The sequence below is a fragment of the Sus scrofa genome, chromosome 14 (assembly GCF_054392235.1).
Source record: "Sus scrofa isolate SSC_HxYL_T2T_F1_AM1 chromosome 14, Sscrofa_HxYL_maternal_Yorkshire_Landrace_v2.0, whole genome shotgun sequence".
NCBI classification, from domain to species: domain Eukaryota; kingdom Metazoa; phylum Chordata; class Mammalia; order Artiodactyla; family Suidae; genus Sus; species Sus scrofa.
In genome coordinates, this window is record NC_139396.1 from 82120855 (window position 1) to 82141814 (window position 20960).

The 20960-nt window shown below is 52.0% G+C and overlaps 1 protein-coding gene across 3 annotated transcripts in view; it reads right to left on the reverse strand.

Moving 5' to 3' along the window:
- GALNT2 (polypeptide N-acetylgalactosaminyltransferase 2) overlaps window positions 1-20960 on the reverse strand; it is a 179893-nt gene that overhangs the window by 111866 nt on the left and 47067 nt on the right. For 2 of the 3 annotated variants that reach the window (XM_021073538.2, XM_084996883.1), the window contains exon 2: window positions 14960-15193. The exons of the other annotated variant lie outside the window; for it this stretch is intronic. In XM_021073538.2, the coding sequence (XP_020929197.2) occupies window positions 14960-15028 (69 nt within the window). In that variant the 5' untranslated portion in view covers window positions 15029-15193. The remainder of the gene's footprint in view (window positions 1-14959; window positions 15194-20960) is intronic. 3 annotated transcript variants of the gene reach the window in all.

Sequence of the window (20960 nt, forward strand, 5' to 3'; positions counted from 1 at the left end):
TCCCACATCCAACTCCAGAAGGCCAAGTATAACGGCTGTCTTTTTAATTCCAAGCCCAGAAAGAGGAAGGAAAGATGTGCTTATTTTCAGCCAAACCAAAAACCACAGGCCTCTCCAGATCAGGGAGGAACATGGGAGGAGAGAGGGCCCACGAGGGGTCAGACCTGCAGCTCAAGCTGCATGCAGCCGGGATGTGCCCACCAGTGGCCCAAGGTCCCCTGGACCAGGCTGACATTTCTTCTCCTGTCCGTACATCTCCCCGTACCTGAGACAGGGGTGAGCTTCCTGCACTGGGCGGGAGCTGGAGGAGGATGAGAGGCGAGCAGCGTGAGCTGTCTTCTCTGTAATTAAGTCACTTACGGAGACCTAGTTCCGAACTTGACCTTTCCATGTCCGGGCAGAACCACAGCCACCGGGACAGCTGCTGACACTCTGGGGAGCTTCCTCCCTGGGCCCGGAGACACCTGCCCACTGCCCGTGGGCTGCCCACAGGGAGTGCCCGGCAACACGTGGCAAAGCCCCACTTGCTGTGGTCAGAACCCACACGTGATTGCCCAAGCCCCAGCCTCAGCAACGGAACGGCTGGGTCTAAGGACCCCAAGGGGACTCCGACAGGTTGCATTTCCCCACCCACCACCAGAGTGTTCCAAATACAAAGTGTAACAGGACCTGGAGACTGGCTTCAAAGACCAGACGTGCAGGGAATCACAGGGGACATACAGGGGACATAGAGGGAACCACAAGGGACACACAGAAGAAAAGACCAGATCTCCAGAACAAAGCACCTTGACAGGCCTGGGCCTGACCCAGACTCCACGCTTTGGGTGCCTGAGGAGCTTCAAATGCAGACTTCTGGACCCACCTTCAGGGATTCTGATCCCAGGGCCTGGACCAGAGCCCTCCTGTTCTCAAGCAACGGGGTGGGGGAGGCACTCTGAGAAACGGTGGTCCCAAGACAACCTTGGTACCAAGAAGGAAGGAAGAGGAGGAGTGAGAATATGGATGGCACAGAACAGGCACCTGGTTACCAAGCAAGAGGAGGCGGACTCCACTTGGGGACTCTCTCCCCAAAGCCTGAGGGCTGGTCTGAAGAGGCCGAAGATAAACCCAGAGTCACATCCTCCCCACAGTAAGTCTGGAAGCCACTATTTAAGAACCTCAGCATACTCTCTACACCAAACCTGCCACCTCCTCTCAAGGGTCTCATCCTTCATCAACAGAGCTTCTGGCCTCTCAGTGATCCTTCTGTTCTTGACCTCATGAGAACATGGATGCAGGTTAAAGATGCAGTAAACCCCTAGCCTGGGAATTTCCATATGCCGCAGGTATGGCCCTTAAAAAAAAAAAAGGGCACCAAAAAAAGATGCCGTACATATCCCAAGAAGAAAGTCAATACCTGGAATTTGCATGAAAATACACCAGCCAAAAGAAGGGGAAATCAGCAAATATAGGAAAAGACAAACCAAGCACAGCACCATCCTGATGGTTGTTGAAGGCAGGTGGTTGATACATAAGAGTTTATAGCATCTACCTCTGTGCAGTCTTCATAATAAAGAATTGTTAAAGAAAAAAAATGCTAAGAGTGTATTATTTGCGTAACTTGTATTATTTGATCATAATCACAATTCTCGTCAAGGAAGGGGGACCACTCTTCCCTTGGAGGCCATCAGATCTGTGGTCATTTGGTTACAGACAAATGACCCCAGTCACCCTGGCCTCCGGCCACTGTCCTGCTGTAATTATCAACCCCTCACCTGCATGCCCAGAAGCACCTGGCCTGGACACTGACTTGTGGTCACTCGGACACAGGGGACAACAAGCTGTATGTTGACAACATGTTCACCCCACAGGGTCATCTACCCCCTGACCTGCCCCACCTCACCACCCAGGTCAAAACCCCAACCCAGACCTGCTCTCACACCTCTTCCCAAGAACATCAGGCTGCAAAGCACTCAAAGGCGGGGCTTTTTAAAGTCAAGTACATCTGGGCAGCTTCCAGAGAACTGACATCTCCGAAGGTTTTAAAAAGCACCACCTCTGTTTGAAAGGGGTTTGTTTGTTTGTTTTTAATATGATTAAGATTTAAAGATTAGCAACTAAAGCCATGGAAAACCAAATTCTGGGTACCTGACAAATGCCCAAATGACAAGGGAGCATCACCCGGGAGAAACAAAACCAGCTTTTTGCTGCTGACGCCAGTCAAACGCTGCCTGAGGAAGCCTCAATGAACAGCTGTCGCAGCTAGAAAGTCTGGGTGCCTGATGGATGTCCCCTTATGGTATCACAGACGAAGGCAGACATGACAACATCTGAATGGTCAGAACGCAATAGGGTGGGAAAACCAGTGCTGCAGCAAGGCTGTGGTGTGGGGGGTGGGGAGACAGGAGGGTTCGGCTGATGGACATGGTCCCCTCCACCTCTGTCACAACCTGTTAGAGCGGCATTCACAGACCGCCAGCTCACACCCCTTGAGATGGGGCAGGAGCCAGGCAGCGTGCGGCTGTCTCCGCCCCCCCCCCCCCCCCCGCCCAAATCCTCAATCCTTTTGTGCATTTCAGTCCTGCCACCACCAAAGCCCATGGGCAGAGGGCCCCAATCCCTCACGGGGGTTAACTGGCAGGTGGCCTCTCCCACAGCTTTCAAGAGCAGAAAACAAGAGCTAGAAAGTGGGGTCCATGCCCAGGTCACCAGGCTCTGAATGACAAGGCAGAGTGGCCTGGGGCCCGATTCTCAGCCCAACAGCTAAGACACCAGTGGGAATCCTGCCTCTGGATATGCCCAGGAGTGCCTGCGCCTCCTGCACAGCCGTGCCAGGCCGTGGCACCTCTTCCCAGGGCATCCACAAGTGATGCCCCCTCTGGATATCAAGAGGATAACTTATGAGTGAGTGTTCAGGAAAAGCTATGAAAGCCAGCGTACGCAGGCCCCAGGGAAGGCCAGGGGAGTCACTGGCCAGAAGTACCCAGAAAGCATCTGGTCAGTAAGCAAACATGTGTCACTGATGCAGTGAATTGAACTGGCAATGCTCTGCTGACCAAGGTGTGCTCCGTGATGGGCCAAAGCCAGGCCTATCTGTGCCCATAACTGATTCCCCTTAAACGGCTCTGGCCCTGTGTACACCAGATGGTCCTCGAGAGCCCAGGGAGACAGGTGCTATTTTATTTCCATTTGCACAGGAGGAACAGGGCCACAGGGAGGTTAAGCTACCTGCCCAAGAGTGAAATGTAAACTCAGCCTCTGCCGCAGACTCTGGCCTTAACCCCTGACCACATGGCTCCCCTCCCACAGAACTGCTGGGGGGCAGCGGTGGTGAGCACTGCTTTAAGAAATACCTGGACCGTCCACACCTGTGGACATGAGGCTGACCGGACATGAGGCTGGCCAGGCACGGCTGCCCACCCCACTTTCCAACATGACCACAGCCCCAGCCTGCCTGAAGTCGGAAGGCACACAGGCCTTTGCCTCCTCTGGCTTTGGCCTCCACTCCCTCCCCCAGCTCCTGCTGGGGTTCCTGGTCCTAAAACACAGCCCCATCCTGGTCCACAAGCTGAAACTTGATAAATTATTCAGCAAGGTTCTAGAGTGTTTACCAGGCTCTGAGCCCTTTCCATGGGTTAACTCATTGAATTTGCCACAATCCAAGGTCAAAAAGCAAGGTAAGCTTACCAAAAAAGCCCAGAAAACAAGTGTAGCGATGATGAGGAGAAATTGGAACCTTCCCACACTGTGGGTAGTAGGTACGTAAAATGGTGCAGCCACTATGGAAAACAGCACAGAGGTTCCTCAACAATTTAAAAGTACTGCTGTAGAGCCTTGGGAACTATGTCTAGCCACTTATGATGGAGCATGATGGAGGATAATGTGAGAAAAAGAATGTAGACATGGATGTGTGACTGCGTCACTCTGCTGTACAGTAGAAAACTGACAGAACACTGTAAATCAGCTATAATGGAAAAAATAAAAATCATTTAAAAAAAAAAACACCAAAACTTAAAAATACAACTACCCTGTGATCTAGCCACCCCACTCCTGGGTATACACCCCAAAGAACTGAAAGCAGAGATCTGAACAGATTCTTGCACCCTCCTGTTCACAGCAGATTTACTCATACCCTAAAGGGGGAAGCAGCCCAAGTGGCCTCTGATGGAGGAACAGAAACAAAATGTGGTCCAGCCGTACAGTGGAATAGTATTCAGCCTTCACAAGGAAGAAGATCCTAACACCTGCTACCACATGGGTGAGCCCTGAGGACAGCATGCTCAGTGAAGTAAGCCCATCACAAAAGCCCATGCACATGCTGCCTGCATCCATCCATCCATATGAGGTACCAAAGTGGTCAAATTCATAGAGACAAGAAAGTAGGATGGTGTTGCCAGGGCTGGGGTGGGAGGGTGGGGGTGGGCGTTAGTGTTCCATGGGGACAGAGTTACCACTTGGAAAGATGAAAAAGTTCTGGAGGTAGATGGTGGTGATGGCTGGACAAGAATTTGCATGTTTTTAATGCCCCTCAATGGTACAGTTAAACACGGCTAAGATGGTGGATTTTATGTTAGAAATATTTTGCCCCAATTTTAAAAGATTTTTTTTAAAGCCAAAGTAAGAGGCACAACCAAGGTCTGAACCTAGCATCTGGACCCAGAGCCTGCGGCTCTCTTAAAGGACAGGTAAGACCTCTTCTTTCAGCTGTCATATTAAGATGCCACGACACACTGTCAACAAATGCTGCCCACATTCCCAAAATAATCGGCTCCTATCATCCTCCTGGAGGGGGGACCTGATTCACACTACTCATGCCCCGTCCCCCTTGAGAAAACACATCACCTAGAATATTAAGAATCTTTATCCACACAGCCATGCACTCTTGTTTAGTTTGCGGCTTATTCCAAAATATACATATTTGCAAGGAATGTTGGAATTTTTCCATGACGACAAAAAACCAGAGAAGTAAGGATACAGATCTTGCAGAAGCCAGGAAAGCATAAGTCTTATTTTTCTTCCCATTAACACCACCATTTGGTAGTCAGACAGGAGATCCTCTGAACAGATTTAACACAATGTAAGCGGGTTGTGTAGAGGCAAGTACCACTGAGAGCCACCTTATTTGAACATCACACTAAATGACTTAGACAATTCATTTACACGGAGGCACACATAAGCCTCTCTCAAGGAACAGGGCGAGGGGGGCTGAGGGGAGGCTGGTAAACAAGACGGTATCTACACACTGACACAGGCAGAACTGGGTGTAGGAGGGGAAAGGATGGAGCCAGAACACATTTGCAAAAAGGCAAGGCTCCTGCGGCTGAGCGAGCCATGCAGCCTGAAGAAACGACAGGTTTCCCCAGACATCACTCCCAAGTATGATTCTGAATTTCTATAGCAATAAGCAGTGGGCTTCAAAGGGAGTCACAAGCCACTATGTCTCCATCCCCGAAGGCACACAGTGGTGGAGTCCTGTCCGATGGTGGAGAGGACTTGGGCCCACAGTGGCAGAACCAGAGAGCAGTGGGTAAGAATCACACACGAGTTCTTAGCCAAACCTCCCCTCAGAGATAATTGTGAGTTAACTCTTGGCTGTCCCCAGAGCTCAAGCACAGGGATGGCAGGGACCAACTGTCTTGGATCCCAAACCCACAGCTCTGGCCTCCCTCCCCTCTTCCTCCCCTTCCCCCCACTATAAGGACTGGAGAGCAGAGAGGACCCCACGGGGAGGGCACAGCAACAGGGGCTCTGGTCTCACTGAAGCAGGGACACAGCAGGCACCCAGCTAGCCCAGCCTCTCTGGGGTCGGTTGTCACACAATGTCCAGAGAAGGCCAAGCCAGGCCATCTTTGCTGTGCCTCCCAGGGCTGGGCAGCTCTGAGTCTATGAGTTCAACCTGCATGACAACCCACAGGACGGCAGAAGGCTTCCTGGACTTAAGAAGGTTCATTTTCAGCTACAACCCAAAGCAAGACAATTCTCCAGGAACCTGAGTTATCTTCCAGGTACGACAAGACCAAATTCCTATCAACGGAATCCCATCTGCATTCCCTAGTCCACGCACTGACAAATTACTGGGCTCAGTGCTTGGCTTTTTCTCCCCTACAATCCTATTTTAAAAACAAAAACCGGAGTTCCTGCCATGGCTCAGTGGTTAACAAATCCGACTAGGAATCATGAGGTTGCAGGTTCGATCCCTGGCCTTGCTCAGTGGGTTAAGGATCTGGTATTGCTGTGAGCTGTGGTATAGGTCCCAGATGTGGCTCAGATCCTGAGTTGCTGTGGCTGTGGCATAGGCCGACAGCTACAGCTTCAATTTGACTCCTAGCCTGGGAACCTCCATATGCCACATGTGCGGCCCTATAAAAGACAATAAATAAATAAATAAATATAAAAAAAAAAAACTCCTGAAACACTGTTCTTTCCATTGGGGGTCATTTTCTCACAATTCTATCAGCTCTGGGCCAATGGGTAGGTCAGAGAGTTCCCACCTTACTGGGAAGAAAAGGACAGGCTTCAGCCAGAATCAGCCACTCAAGGGAGCACAACCACTGCCCTGAGGTCAGATGTGCAGCAACCTGTCCCACAGCAGCCATGACATCAGCAGGTGTGCAGCACACCTTCCCATGGCAGTGGTGACGACAGCAGGTGTACAGCACACTAGCTCTGGAATAGCAATTACTCCACCCTGAGGGAAGGAACATCTGCATCCAAGGCTTTTATTCTCTCTTCTTCCTGTAGAAGCTGCAGAGGAGGGCAGGATCCCACCACACCACCCAGCGGGGCGCCTCCAATGACTACAGGTAGAGGGTCGGCTCTCCCCACCCCCACACCACCCACAGCTCAAGGAAACCCTCCGCTCAGATGAGAAGGGAAGCCCACGATGAACACAGTTCTTTGGCTTGTCCACTTCCCTTGATGCTGACGGGACTTTTCACACCTGCGTTCAGGCCATGCAGAGAGTGGGTTAGTACACAAATCTCCTCTCTGTGCAGGATCACCACCCCCTTCTCAAGTCCACAGCCCTGGCCACTCCATGTGCTTCACCAGGAGCAGGTGTCTCTGTGCAGCCCGCAGGGCTTGGAGCTGTGAGCAACTGGACACAGGACAGTGGACACAAACATACCTCTCACCAGAAAGACACACATCCAGGAAACAGGGCTGGGGCAGCAACACTAAATCACTACTCTTCTGATGGGACAGTGAGCCCTAAGTGTTCTCACCTAAATGTCCTTATTCTAGTACACAGGTGGGGGGGGAGGGTGAATTACCCATTTCTCACAGTGAGAAAAGGAGCCGGGGAAGTGGGATGACCATCCATGGTCCATGGCAAGTACCACTAGAAAGAGCTCCAGGCTTCTGGTTGGTCTCATCAGACTTCAGTCTCTGGAGAACAGATGCTGGGACCCCCCTCAGTATCCTCATCACCAACAACTGACAGAACCATGGGGGGGCGTTGACCAGAGGACTCGGGAAAGGTGTCTGCAGTGACAGGCAGGGGTTTTCAATCAAGACATCACTGAACCAAGTCCAAGAATAAAAAGGTAAAAGGGACAGGGGAAGGGTTGGAATGAGGACCAGCCACTGGTAAACAACCACAACTGAAATACTAGGGGACAACAATGACATTGGGAAGCATTATTTCCATAATGTCAACAGAAGTCAAAGGAGACAGGGTCTTGATTTTCATTCATGAAAGAAATAAAAGCTGAACCCTGGAGTTCCCGTCATGGCACAACAGAAAGGAATCCAACTGGAACCATTAGTTTGTGGGTTCGATCCCTGGCATCGCTCATTGGGTTGGGGGTCCTGCATTGCTGTGGCTGTAGTGTAGGTCAGCATCTGTAGCTCTGATTCTACCCCTAACCTGGGAACCTCCATATGCCGTGGGTACAGTCCTGAAAAGCAAAAAAAAAAAAAAAAAAAGCTGAACCCTATACATTGATCCCAACCAATCCTATTTTTTTTTGTCTTTTGCCTTTTTGTTGTTGTTGTTGTTGCTATTTCTTGGGCCGCTCCTGCAGCATATGGAGGTTCCCAGGCTAGGGGTTGAATCGGAGCTGTAGCCACCGGCCTACGCCAGAGCCACAGCAACGCAGGATCCGAGCCGCGTCTGCAACCTAAACCACAGCTCACGGCAACGCCGGATCGTCAACCCACTGAGCAAGGGCAGGGACGGAACCCGCAACCTCATGGTTCCTAGTCGGATTCGTTAACCACTGCGCCACGACAGGAACTCCCCAACCAATCCTATTTTATCACCAGTGGCTCCCTCTTTTCAGTGTGTTTAGTTAAAGGTTTGCAATTCAAGCTCGCCACCTTGAGAAACGCCAGCAAGTATGCACTGTGTCAGGAGACGGGGCTGCAGCAGCGGACCCCCAAAACTCTGGCCAGGGAGGGCCCTGGAGCCAGGAGGATTTAACTAGAGAGCAGCGACCTTTCTGCAAATAACTAAGTAGCCCACATCCACCCTCAGCCTGGGAGAGGCAGAAGTTCTTTCCTGGTTGCTGAAAAGCCAAGGGTCATCAGCAAACACCCTCCCAGGTGCTAGCAGATAAGAGGTAGGAGACCCGCTGGCAGCATGGGCACCTGGCCAAGTGCACCTTCCAGGTAACGGTGGACTCAGAAAGGAACCCGCTCCCAGCAGAATCCCACTGGTCAGCCGCCCCTTCGCAGGACTGTCTGGCGCAGATTCAGCTATGCCCCCCATCCCAGGCAGAGCCCCAGGACAGCCAGCCAGAGCGCAGCCCCTCTGCACAGCATCTGGGCCTCCCGCTCCCATCCACAGCCAGCAGCACCCCGTCTGGCTCCAATGGCATGTTCAACAGAAGCCCCAGTGGGGAAGGACCAGCCCTCTGCCTCCAGGAGACTCGGAACAGCCACAGCCTCCTGCCAGCTGTCTGGCCCATCTGCCCGCCTCTCCTCCCCGGGCACCTCTGGTAGGAAAGGGACACCGAGCAGCCACTGAGCGCTGGGAAAAGCTCTTGGTCTCAGGGTGATTTCGACATGCTCTTGCGAGATGACCTTGGAGCAGACACTGACGTCTTAGTTTCCTGTAAAAGGGCATGACCAGGAACCTCCTCCCACTCGTCCTGGCAAGTCCTGGGAGCTCCAAACAGACGTGTGATGAAGCGACTAAGGAGAGCCTCAAGGCGGAACTCTGCCCCACCACCTCAGAGGGCCTCTCTCATGCACAGCTCCCAGGAGGAGCAGGGCCCTGAGTCTGTGGTGTGGACAGACTCTCACCGGGAGGGGAGGGTGGGGGTCCTGGCCAGGAGGCGAGCAGAAGGCCACACTGTGTGTTAGAAACCACACCAGGCAGGGACCCTGGGACACACAGGCCTTACGGACGCAGCATATCTGAAATGCTGGGTTAAGTGTAAAGAGCACGACCCTCCCTTGAGCTCTATGGCAGGGTCATCTGCAGAGAGCTGCCAGCCACACAATCCTGGATAGAAAGACAGAAAGCCAAAGGCTTGGGCAAGTTCTGATACTGTGTTAAAAAGAAGTGCATTCATTGCAGCACTATTTACAATAGCCATGACATGGAAGAAACCTAAATGTGTATTAACAGATGATTGGATTAAGATGTGGTCCATATACACAATGGAATACCACTCAGCCATAAAAAAAAAGAATGAAATAATGCCACTTGCAGCAACATGAACGCAACTGGAGATTCTCATACTAAGTGAAGTAAGTCAGAAAGAGAAAGACAAATACCATATGATATCACTTACATATGGAATCTAAAACATCACACAAATGAACGTATCTACAAAAACAAACAGAGAACAGACCTGTGGTTGCCAAGGGAGAAGGAGAGGGAGTGGGATGGATGGGGAGTTTGGGGTTAGCAGATGCAAACTACTGCATTTTTAATGGATAAGCAATGAGGTCCTACTGTACAGCACAGGGAACTCTATCCAATCACTGTGATACACCAGGATGGAAGATTATATAAGAAAGGGAGAGAGTGTGTGTGTGTGTGTGTGTGTGTGTGTGTGTGTGTGTGTGTGTATGACTGGGTCACTTTGCTGTACAGCAGAAATTGGTACAACAATGTAAACCTACTATACCGTAATTTAAAATTTTTTAATTAAAAAAATAAAACTACGCGCAGAGTCAACAGCAGTTACCTGCCACTCCAGCCAGAGAGCAGGACTGACACCTCCCACACCCCCTACATCACCCCCAATCCCAAGACAGGCAAAAAGGAAGGTGGTGCTTATGGAATGTCTACTGCATGCCCATCCAGAGCTTGACACACATCAGCTCCCTCCTCCTGCTGACAAGGCTCCGAAGTACACCTTTATATCTTCATTTCAGAGAAGAGACAACTGAGGGTCAGAAGGTGGCCCTTGTCTTGGTCCCCACAAGCAACACATGGCAGAGATAGATTTCACACTCACCGCCAAGCCCCCAGATGGCAGAGGCCCCCCAGCCCCACTAGCTTTGCAGGGGCAGCAGGAAGGGTGGTCACCGGGGTCCTCAGGACACGCCACCTGCCACAGGGAAGGCAGGTCTGCAGGTGTTGGTGGCTGTGCAACCATTCAGAGAGACCGGAATATGGAAGGTGCCTGGCTGAACCCAGAGCTTCTGTCAGCACCATGGAGACAGTGCAGGGATCCGGAGAAGTTTCTCCTCCCAAACCACGTCACAAAGTGGAGTCACAAAAAGAAAGGAGCCTCCAGCATCCGTGCAAAGTGAAGACTCTTCGTTAGCAACCGAAGGTGGATGCATCAGTGGGCGCCCTCTTCTGCGGCTCTCACAGGAGCACCCAGAACCCACGCCCACAGCCAGGACAGCACCCCCAGCCCACTCTCGGGAGTCAGGTCGACACACCAAATGCCATCTGCTCCCGGGCGCATACTGCTCCCATCTCAACAGTGGCATGGGCCACTTGGTCGCAGTCTTTTCCTCACTCCTTCACCCCCAAGACTGAATCCACTATGTCACAGTGCTGAGAAATGGTATCACGTTTCACTACTTAACACTGAGATGATGCAAAACACTCTCAAATATGTTGTCTCACTGGAGCCTCACAAGACATAAGCCAAAGACGTTTTTTCATTCCCGCTATTCTTAAATACAGCAGAGAAGCCGAGGCAGCATCCCGGTTTTTTTTTTTTGTTTTTTTTTTTTTTAAACAACTGGCAGCACCAAGACTGGACTGGAATTTCGGAGAGCTGGGCCCATGGTGAGGAGCCGGAAAGACAGCGCGGACAAGGCAGGTAAGATGCAGGTGGGCTTGCTGCCCCTCAACCTTGCGCTATGTCCCACCCACCAGGCACCCCATTCCACGTGAGGAGGGAAGGGGGAACCACGAGGTGCCTGGTGAGTGACTGGGGGAGGAGCTCTGTCAAGAGCATCACCAGCCTCAAAAGAGGCTGAGTCTCCCCACCGAGCCCAGGACGCCCTCCCGGCCCCAACCCAGAAGGAAGGAAGGGTCCAAGGGGAGGGTAGAAACTGGCCCCAAACAAAGCAACAGCGAATGGCTGCCATGTGCAGACAAGGGGTTAACTACTAGGACAGACCGAAGGACTAAGAGCTCCCCTTCCAAGGAAGTTGAATAAATTCAGATGGACAAAGAGTTGAACATGGAAATCAAGCAAACAAGCTGAATACCTGAATACTGTGTGCATAAACACTAGTCATCTGATTTCCAGATGAGAAATGCCTTGCTGAGCTGAAAAGCAATGGAAGGAACCACAAACGAAAAGAACAAGAATTTAATTCCATAAAAGTCAGGGGGATCTATTAGCCCCCCAGAAATAGACAAAGTGTTGCAATCTGTAATACTTATTAAGCAGGGTATATAAAAGGATGAGAAAAACAGGCTATTATAAGATCAGTTAACACCGGAAGCTGTTCCATTCAAAAGAATTAAAGAATTGAAAATGCAGTGTCAACTACCACCTACATGACGAAAAAAGATTTTACTTGCAGATGTTAACATTTATTGTCCAAAGGTACAGAAGAGTCTTCTGGTCCAAGAATAAACTGGTACAACCTTTCTGAAAAGGAGGTGACAACACCTACCTTAGAAATGCTCCAACTCCCTGACCCTATAATTCTACTCCTAGGAATTCATACTAAGAAAACAGTGAAAAATGCAGCCAAGGTTTGTGTGAAAAGGCGTTGTTTAGCTAAATGGCCGAAAGAGAATGAACTAGATAGACTGGGACATAGCCACACATTGTTAATGGAAGCTTTTCAGATCATGTAAATATATCTATGATGTAGAGTTAAAGTTTTCAAGGCAGGAAAAAAAAAACTACACATTATCTCAAGGATATTAAGAAACACAGAATAAAAAGCTTAGATGGAACCAGAGCAGCAATGCTTTTGAGACATGGATTATGTGTACTTTTTTCTGCTTCCTATGATGCTCCTCAGTATTTTTATGATTAATACACATCAGATCTATGATGGGGGGAGGGTAAGAGACAATGATCCTCACCCTGCCATTCAAGGCAAAGGGGGGCTGTCACAGAGGGCTCCAGATCATTTCTAGTGGTACTCAGAAAGAAGAGAAGCATCTGGAGTTCCCGTCACGGCTCAGTGGTTAACGAATCTGACTAAGAACCATGAGGTTGCGGGTTCGACCCCTGGCCTTGCTTAGTGGGTTAAGGATCCAGCGTTGCCATGAGCTGTGGTGTAGGTTGCAGACAGGGCTCAGGTCCTGCATTGCTGTGGCTGTGGTGTAGGCCGACGGCTACAGCTCCGATTAGACCCCTAGCCTGGGAACCTCAATATGCTGCGGGTGCCCTAGAAAAGGCAAAAAGACAAAAAAAAAAAAAAAGAAGAAGAAGAGAAGCATCTAATATCTTTATCTTGCAACAAAACACTTTTTAAACCACTGGTTTAACTCTCCTAATCTCTGGCTTGAGCTGCTTCAAGAAATGCACGGATGGCCCTTTTCCACAACTGGGATAGTCCTCTCCTTCCTTCCCCAAGTCAGCAGGCTCACAAAAGCTCCTTCTTTAGGGCTTCTATCTTCATATTTACCATTGAGATCCAATCCTGAAGCAAAACCAGAGAAAGGGGCAGGGCAAGCTGGCAGGCAACCCTCCGCCCACAGCCACGCCGGGGGCCAGCTTCCCCAGGGCTTTCCTGGATCCCATACCAGGCAGCCTGCCCCACTGCAGGGACCCCAGGATTGGCAGGACAGACAGACACCAAGCTCGTCCAGGGAGAGGAATCAGGGCGGTCTTTCCCTGAGAAGACCCCTGGTTCTTAAGCTAGAGGTCCTGGAGACCCCCATGTCTGTCCCCTTTGGGGCTCTGAGGACCAGGTCAGGTTACCCCAGGAACCCACACCTGGACCACACAAGTCTGGTCTCTCACCCTTCAGCTTTCTGCTCCCCAGAGAAACAGAAAGCAGTCAGGTGGAGCCGGGCGGGGGTGGGGGGGGGGGAGTGGCACTGGCAGCCCCTCTGATGTTTCTGCTCCCATCCCCGGCTTCCACCCTGACCCAGTATGCTGCTTTGCTGACGGTCCAAAGGGGGTTGGCCATCATCAGCCAAACTCCACTGAGCACACAGAGCTGCTGCTAAGACCTCCAAATCTATCACAATGAAAACTCCAGGCATGAGGTCTGCACAGGCCCCCATGGGGCACAGCAGGCAGGAGGCCCCCGGGGAGGAGCTAGGGCCAGACCCCCGTGCTCCAGACACAGTGCGTCACGAGCCGGCTGCCTCCAATGGACCCCAACCGCCAGTGTCCAAGAGGGGTGGGTTGGAAGAACGTCTCAAAACCCTGAAATGTGAAGGAATTAGGGAGGCTCAGCTTATGAAGGGAAGGCCTGGATGGTGGGAGAAGGTGGTGTGAGGTGCCTTCAGGAGATTTTCATGTGCAAAGGCAGTAGGACCAGGAAGCCCCACGGTGGTGGACACTCACTAACCAGAAGCTTCAGAGACAGAGGGGATCTTAGGGGGTGTCGACCTGAACCATGCACTTTACAAATGGGAAGACTGAGGTCACAGAGACTTTCCTGTGTGGCTTGCAGGGTGCCGGGCTGCGGTCCTGTCTGCTCAGAATGTTCCAGCAGGAGGGTGCTCAGGGGCTGTGGGAAAGCACCTGGCCTGGGGCCCAACTGTGGAAGCTTCCAGACTAGTGCTCTGATGCTGAGGGAGCAACAGAGGGAGGAACCAGGCATCCGGCCACTCCTGAAGGGCGCCCGGTGTGCTGCCACATCTTGAAGGGTTTAGGTTTGGGGATTTTCTCCCCAAATAGCACACAGGGGATAGGATGGGGAAAAAAAGAAAGTATTAAGAAATAGAAAAATTCACAGCAATCTGTAGTCAGAATTTGGCTTTAAGTCCTGGCAACATAATCTATTTTGAGCATGCGACAAATTGGCTAATTCCTGATGAGCCAGATTAGAAACAGACTACAAACGAAGAGCAAACTCATCACAAAATTACGAGTGCCCAAAATACACCGCATCATTTATGTGCTACTAATGAGACCCGAGTGACCGGAGACCGGGGCCCAGCAGAGACCACAGGTCCTCGCCGCCCTGAATGATGCAGAGGACAGGAGAGCACCGAGGGCTCTGCGCTGCGGTCCGGGGCACCGACGAGGATTTGGGAAAGCGGGGGTTTGTGAAGGCTGTCCTGAACAGGCCCTTCCAGGCACGTGGGGGGCTCCCCCAGAGGGAAGAAGGAGTCCCAAAGGAAAAGAGAGACCGGAACCTGCGCACAGAGGGTCTGGAAGAAAGACTACCCAGTCAAAGCCTGGCCACTCAGGTGAGACACACCCAGAAAAGGAGAAAAGTCCCACGTCAATCTCCGAGGCAAGCTCCCTCTCCACTCCGTGACAGATTCTGCTGTTCTCTCCCCTTCACCCCCACCCAAAAATGGTAACATTCTAGGGACAAACTGGAACCTGGGCTTCTAACCCCAGGGCATAAGAAACACCTGGGGGCCTTTATACCACAACTGGGGACGAAGACGCCTGGGCTCCACATCCCCTACCTGAGGTGACACCCTGGGCAGCACAGAGCCAGCTCCCAGTGCCCGGCCCAGCGTGAGAGCCCCCAACATCAGCAGGACCAGAGCTGGACCTGTCAACACTGCATCCCGTGCATGCAGAAGTCTGTGCAGATGGTGACAGCAGCTGGGACACGAGGCCTGCACGTTCCTGCCTCCGAGGCACTAGGAAGCCTTGGAGACCATTCCCGCAATCATCGGCACTTGCAATGAGAATCTCTAGAGAAGGAAAGGAAAAATCCCGTCTGAGTAAACAGTGGGTTCTATTTGTTCTCATGCCCCCAGAGGCCACCAGGAGTGAGTGAGTCCGCAGGGGCCACTGAGGTCACAGTGCCCACTCTCAGGGCAGGACCACAGGACATCATGTCTTTCTGCAAAGAGGCACTGCATTCCACACCGTGGAAGCAACACCATGGCAACCAGGGGTGAGTGATGACGTGGAGACCCTCACCTGGAGGCCCTGCACCCGCCGTGAGCCCAGCTGGAGGCTGGTGCTGATGAAGGCAGACGAAGGCACAGCCAGGGTTCCAGCACTCCATTCTTCTCAAAAGCAACTTTTCATAGCGAATTTCAAATCAAACATCAAGACAGCCTCCAAAGCAGGCAAAGGGGAACCACAGCGGGGAACAGGGAGGGGCGAGTCTGTCACGGGGTGGAATTTAGGGGAGCTGCTGGCTCTGGCCCTCTTTACAAACACAGGGAGGCAGCATGTGTTGTACGATCTTCCCCAGGCTCTAGCGCTGAGCAAGTATCAACCTCCATCCTGAGGCAAGGAGACACTCCTGGGCACCGTAGTACCTGGCCACCAGGAACAGGACCCCCAGACAGAGTAACCAGATTGAGTTTATGGTCATGAAGGGCTGAGGCCTGAGAATAAACTCAGCCAGATCAATCCTCATCCTCACACCACAGCCAAGGGACAGGCCGTTCTGGGCGCTCGTCATCCGGCCTCAGGAAAGGGCACCATGGGCGCCACGTGGGCCAGAGGCTGATGGCCCGAGGCCCTTGCGCAACTCGGGGACAGGAGCTGGCAGCCTGCCTGTGGACCCCAAGCCTCTGTGCTCTCTCCTGCTCTCGGTCCAGTGGCACCGACATACGACCACCTCCCCCCACCCCCAGGCCTCTCAAAGCATCACCCTCAAACGCAGCCCCTTCTGATCCGGGTCCAAGAGTCGGCCGGCTCCCTGGTCAACAAGCTCCATGCCCTGTTCATACTCACCCCTCACAGCACCCAGGGAGCACAAGGCCCGCAGCTGACCTCCATTCCCAGACTTCACGCCTCGCCAGGCCACTCTCTGTGCTCTGCAGACAGAGGGCTACCTGCCTCCCACCACAGGGCACACCTGAGCCCCCTCCTGGCTGGACCACATGCTCCCAAGGTCCACACCCTGGGCCCACCCCACCCCAGGCAGCCTGCCCTGTGAAGTTCCCCATCCCTGGGTCACCACTTGCCTGTGCCCTAGGCCCACCTACCTCGTCCCCACCTGCAGAGCCAGCAAATACACTCTCAGTGGGTAACACCCCTCATCCTCGCCAGGGGCCCCTCTCCAAGAGGCCGTCCCCCACCACCCCCACCACCCGCCACCCCTATTGGTCCCTTTATTTCCACGTGGCCTCCGCCCAGCCTCTGGATGCTTAGGGAAGCGCTCCCCCCACCGCCCCCCTCGATCTGGCAGGACTGGGTCATGGAATAATGGACTCCGAGGGAGGGGAGACAGGAGGGGAAATCAGAACTCTGCCGAAAATCCTTTCTAGAAGGGCTGGGCACATGTACTCCAATTCTGAAGAAAAGATGACAAGAAGCCTGACAAGAGGGTTTAAGACAAGCTAAACTCTGAAGCGGAGGACAGGAACACCCCTGATGGAAATGCTCACAATTTGCTCCCTCAACACAGAGGTGCCTATGATCCTTCACACCCCAATATATCTTCTCAGGCCTGCAAGCGGAGACCACCGCCCCCCACCACACACACAGCTCTCCTGCTCACCAAAACCTACAACCTCTGGTGAGAAATCTCCACGCTCCCGCTACTCAGCTTGGGATTGTTCCATACTACTGACATTTCCATGTGATATTACAAGATAGAAAATTTAAGACACTCTCTTGGCTGAAAGGCTCAGTATCCAAATACAGTAAGTCAATCTTTCATCTCTCATTATTCAATCTGCCTTTAACTGAAAACTTGTGACACTAGCAAACTCCAGCCCAGCCTGACGGGACTCTCCCCGGGGTGAGGCTGAGGGATGCCCAGCAAACTGTAGGATCAGAAACACACCGGGACCTTTTACCAGCTCTTTCTTCTTCCTCCACACCCCCCCCCCCACACACACCATATAAACTCCTTACCCCCAGCTCAGTCTGTTTCAGGATCTGAAACATATAGGGACCTTTTACCATCTGTTCCTTCTTTCTCCACGCCCCCCTGTATAACTTCCTTTTAGCCCCCTCGTTCCGTCTGAGTTGGAACCTTACACTGTAACTCTGTGACGGGTTATCGCATCTTCACCTACAAGTGTCCAATGTGGTATCAACTTCAAACACCTGGCCATCATCTCTCCAAGTCTGCTGACTTCAAACCAGCCTGAAGCCTTCATGTTTGGCAAGAATGGAGAATGAGGACTTGGTGGAGATTAGATTACGGGATGTGTCAAGTTTTTCCAACTTCAACAAATAAAGCAAAACCTGAGGGAGGAGGTGGTCTGCCTGTTAAAGAGCAATACTTATGGGAACAGAGGTGGTGCAGATAAACTGTGACAGTCCAGCACTCTGACCCGACATGGTAACCTGGACTTCATAACCGCATAGGTGGGCTCTGGAGGGAAAGCCCATGTTCCAGGACAAGATGCACCCTGACCTGACATGGGGGAATCCGGAAGGGGGTGGGCATCAGAGCAGGTCCCCTCCCCCACAACCCCATTACCATAGCTGGATTCAGGGGAAAGACTCCAGCCAAACCTCAACAGAAGGCTCCGAGGACCTGACAGGATCCAGTGGGTTCAGGAATCCTGCAAAGCATTTTCCCATCTAATGAGAACTGCCCCCTCTCCCCTGGGACCAGAGACCTGAAATCAACCCACTATACTACACCTTAGCTACCTGTACACAGTGCAACCAGGGAGTTTTTAGGCCATAGGCAGGTTTGGGGAGAACTCCTAATTAAATTTTCTTTGCTCTTTAAGAACATTTAATAACCCTGGTAACAAGGGGACAAGCTGGCTTGTCACAGCTCAGCAGAACCAAAGGCTCTTCTGGGTGAGGGACCGCGATGCTTACCAACAAACCAGCACACTGCATTCTTAGCAGCTGGCATCACCCCTCCCAGCCTCCACACTGGCAGTAGAATTAAAGAGAAGGAGACTATCAAACTGACTCAAGAAAGCAGCAATCGGAGTTCCCATCATGGCGCAGTGGTTAACGAATCTGACTAGGAACCATGAGGTTCGGTCCCTGCCCTTGCTCAGTGGGTTAATGCTCTGGCGTTGCCGTGAACTGTGGTGTAGGTCACAGACGCGGCTCAGATCCCGCGTTGCTGTGGCTCTGGCGTAGGCTGGCGGCTACAGCTCCAATTCAACCCCTAGCCTGGGAACCTCCATATGCCGCAGGAGCGGCCCAAGAAATGGCAAAACGACAAAAACAAACAAACAAACAAACAAACAAACAAAGCAGCAATCCATACTTTCACTGGATTTAACTCCATCTAAATCTGTGCTGGGTAACACAGTTTGCACCTTATAGATCTGATGACAATGTCTTCATTTCTTATTAAACCTGATCTGGGCGTGTGGTCAGTATAAACGCTGCTGGGGAGTCCAGGGCAAGGCCAGCATCTCACTCACCTGCGAGCCACTACCCATGTGTGAATTACGTGGCAGGAGCTGCCCTTTAGGGCGTCCCCTTAAAGTTCACAAGCACACACAAGACCAAGAAACCCATGGCATGGTCTTCTCACATGGTCAGAGTGCTCGCACAGTGCGGTTTGGGGGTTGGTTTCGGTATCACATTTGCTAAGGTCATTTTCAAAACTGCAGGTGCCGAGAAACTAACCAGCTATGATCCTGGGGCTAAAGGAGACCAAAGAAGGCAACGGGAACAGTCTGTTTCTCACAATACCAGAGACAGGTGGAAGTACACCTGCTGTCTTGTAAATAATGTGCATACTCCAAATAAAGGTCGTCCCAACGGGGGAGCAATTGGGACAACCCCAAATGGGTTCAGAGTGAGAGACTGGACAGTGCTGAGGGGCCAGTGCTCAGGGGTCTGGAAAGCTTGGGAGTCTGAAGTGACTGCAGGACCCACATAAGTGGGATTCAGTACAGAAGGTCCTGGGGCTCAGAGGCTAGTTGTGTGACAGCGCTGGGTAGACCCTTAGTGTGCCAGTGACGGTGTCATGACTCAACACATTTCTGGAACGCTTCTCGTGAATGGGCCAACAGCATAATTTTCATCCTTTAAAGCTTATTTGTTTTTTTGGAAACAGCTAATAATCACTCAGAGCCAAGTCATGGATTGGGTGGGTGATTAAGCTCGGTAATTTCACTCTTGGTCAGAAACTCACAGGGGCGTGAAACCAACAAGCGCGTGTTCTCAGATGGCTCTTAAGCCAGCTGTGAGGGTGAAACCCAGAGCAGTGCTCCACCAGTGTCCTGCACAGTCAGCAGGCAGCCTCCTCCCAAAATGGGATCTGTGAGGACCATCCCTTCTCTGAAGGCACACATCCTGGTGAGTCTACGAAATCCAGTCAATAAACCACTACTGTGCACCCTCAGCCCAATGCACCCAACAGTTATTATTAATGAGGGGGCACTGAGCACCTGAACAGCTCATCAAGAAGGTCACAAACCACAACCACAACCTTGCAGAGACACGGGTGCAGGCCACCGCCCAGGAGTCTGTGCGTTACACACAAGGGCAGATATATATACACACACTCCACAGACTCACAGTTCATCCCCAATCATCTTCGGTGGGTTTATCCTAAATATAGATAATAGATTCAGTGTTAATAATAGCTGAGACCTTTCAAATCCGCTGGAGGAAAGCACATGCTGCAGCACCTTTCACATGCCCTCACACTGATCGATCGGCTGTGGTTTTCTGGCTTCTTTACCCCTGAAGAAATAAACTGCATTCAGAAGGTACGACTGCAAAAGAAGAAAATGTGCAAACACAGACACTAAGTCAGGACCTCCCCTAAGGGCACACCTGCTCCTGACATGGAAAGATGTGGGTCTTAGGGAGAGGTGGGGTCGCTGATGTGGGGGCCTCAGGCTTCGGACTCAGATTCTTTAAACCTGGAGCTAACAGAGAGTGATTTTTTTCCAGGGAAAATTATGATACTTTCTCTTAAAAGAAAAGAAACAGCTGGGGTGCAGCCAGCTGTTCCTCTTTACGATGACGTCACAAGTCTCCCCAGTGCGGCCCTCCTCCCAGGGGACACACAGCACTTGGTTCTAAAGGTCAGATGGTCCAGTTACAAAGGGGTCAACAAGGAGAGGATGTCTGCCCCAACCTGGAACAGGCGCTGCTGTTGCCCTGCAGCAAGACACAGCCTTGCGAGTGGTCTAATCACACACTTGCCTAAACCTCTCTTCTTCCACCCCTACTACCGGCGCCAAAGTTCTCCTGGTCAGCGGCACAGCCAATCAGAAGAGGCTGATGAAGAAAAGGAAGAAGAGGTCCAGGGAGTAGAATGAGGACTGCAGCAGGAGCAGAGGAGTAAGCGGGGAAATTAAGGAAAAGGAAGAGATGAGGACAGAGAACAAAGCAGAGCTGCGTGTTCGTGGGCGAAGAGCTGGCTAGGGCTTCTTTCCATGCTGGGCGCCTCCCTGCATGGTGCGAGGAAGCGCTTCCCGAGGAGGTCCAGGGACCCTCACGTCCTCATGGGCCTCTCTCTGCTGGCATTCAGAGGGCCAACGCTCCAGCAGAGGAGGGGGAAGCACCAGAGTGGACGCCCAAATCAGATCGGGTGTGTCAAGGGAGCGGCTG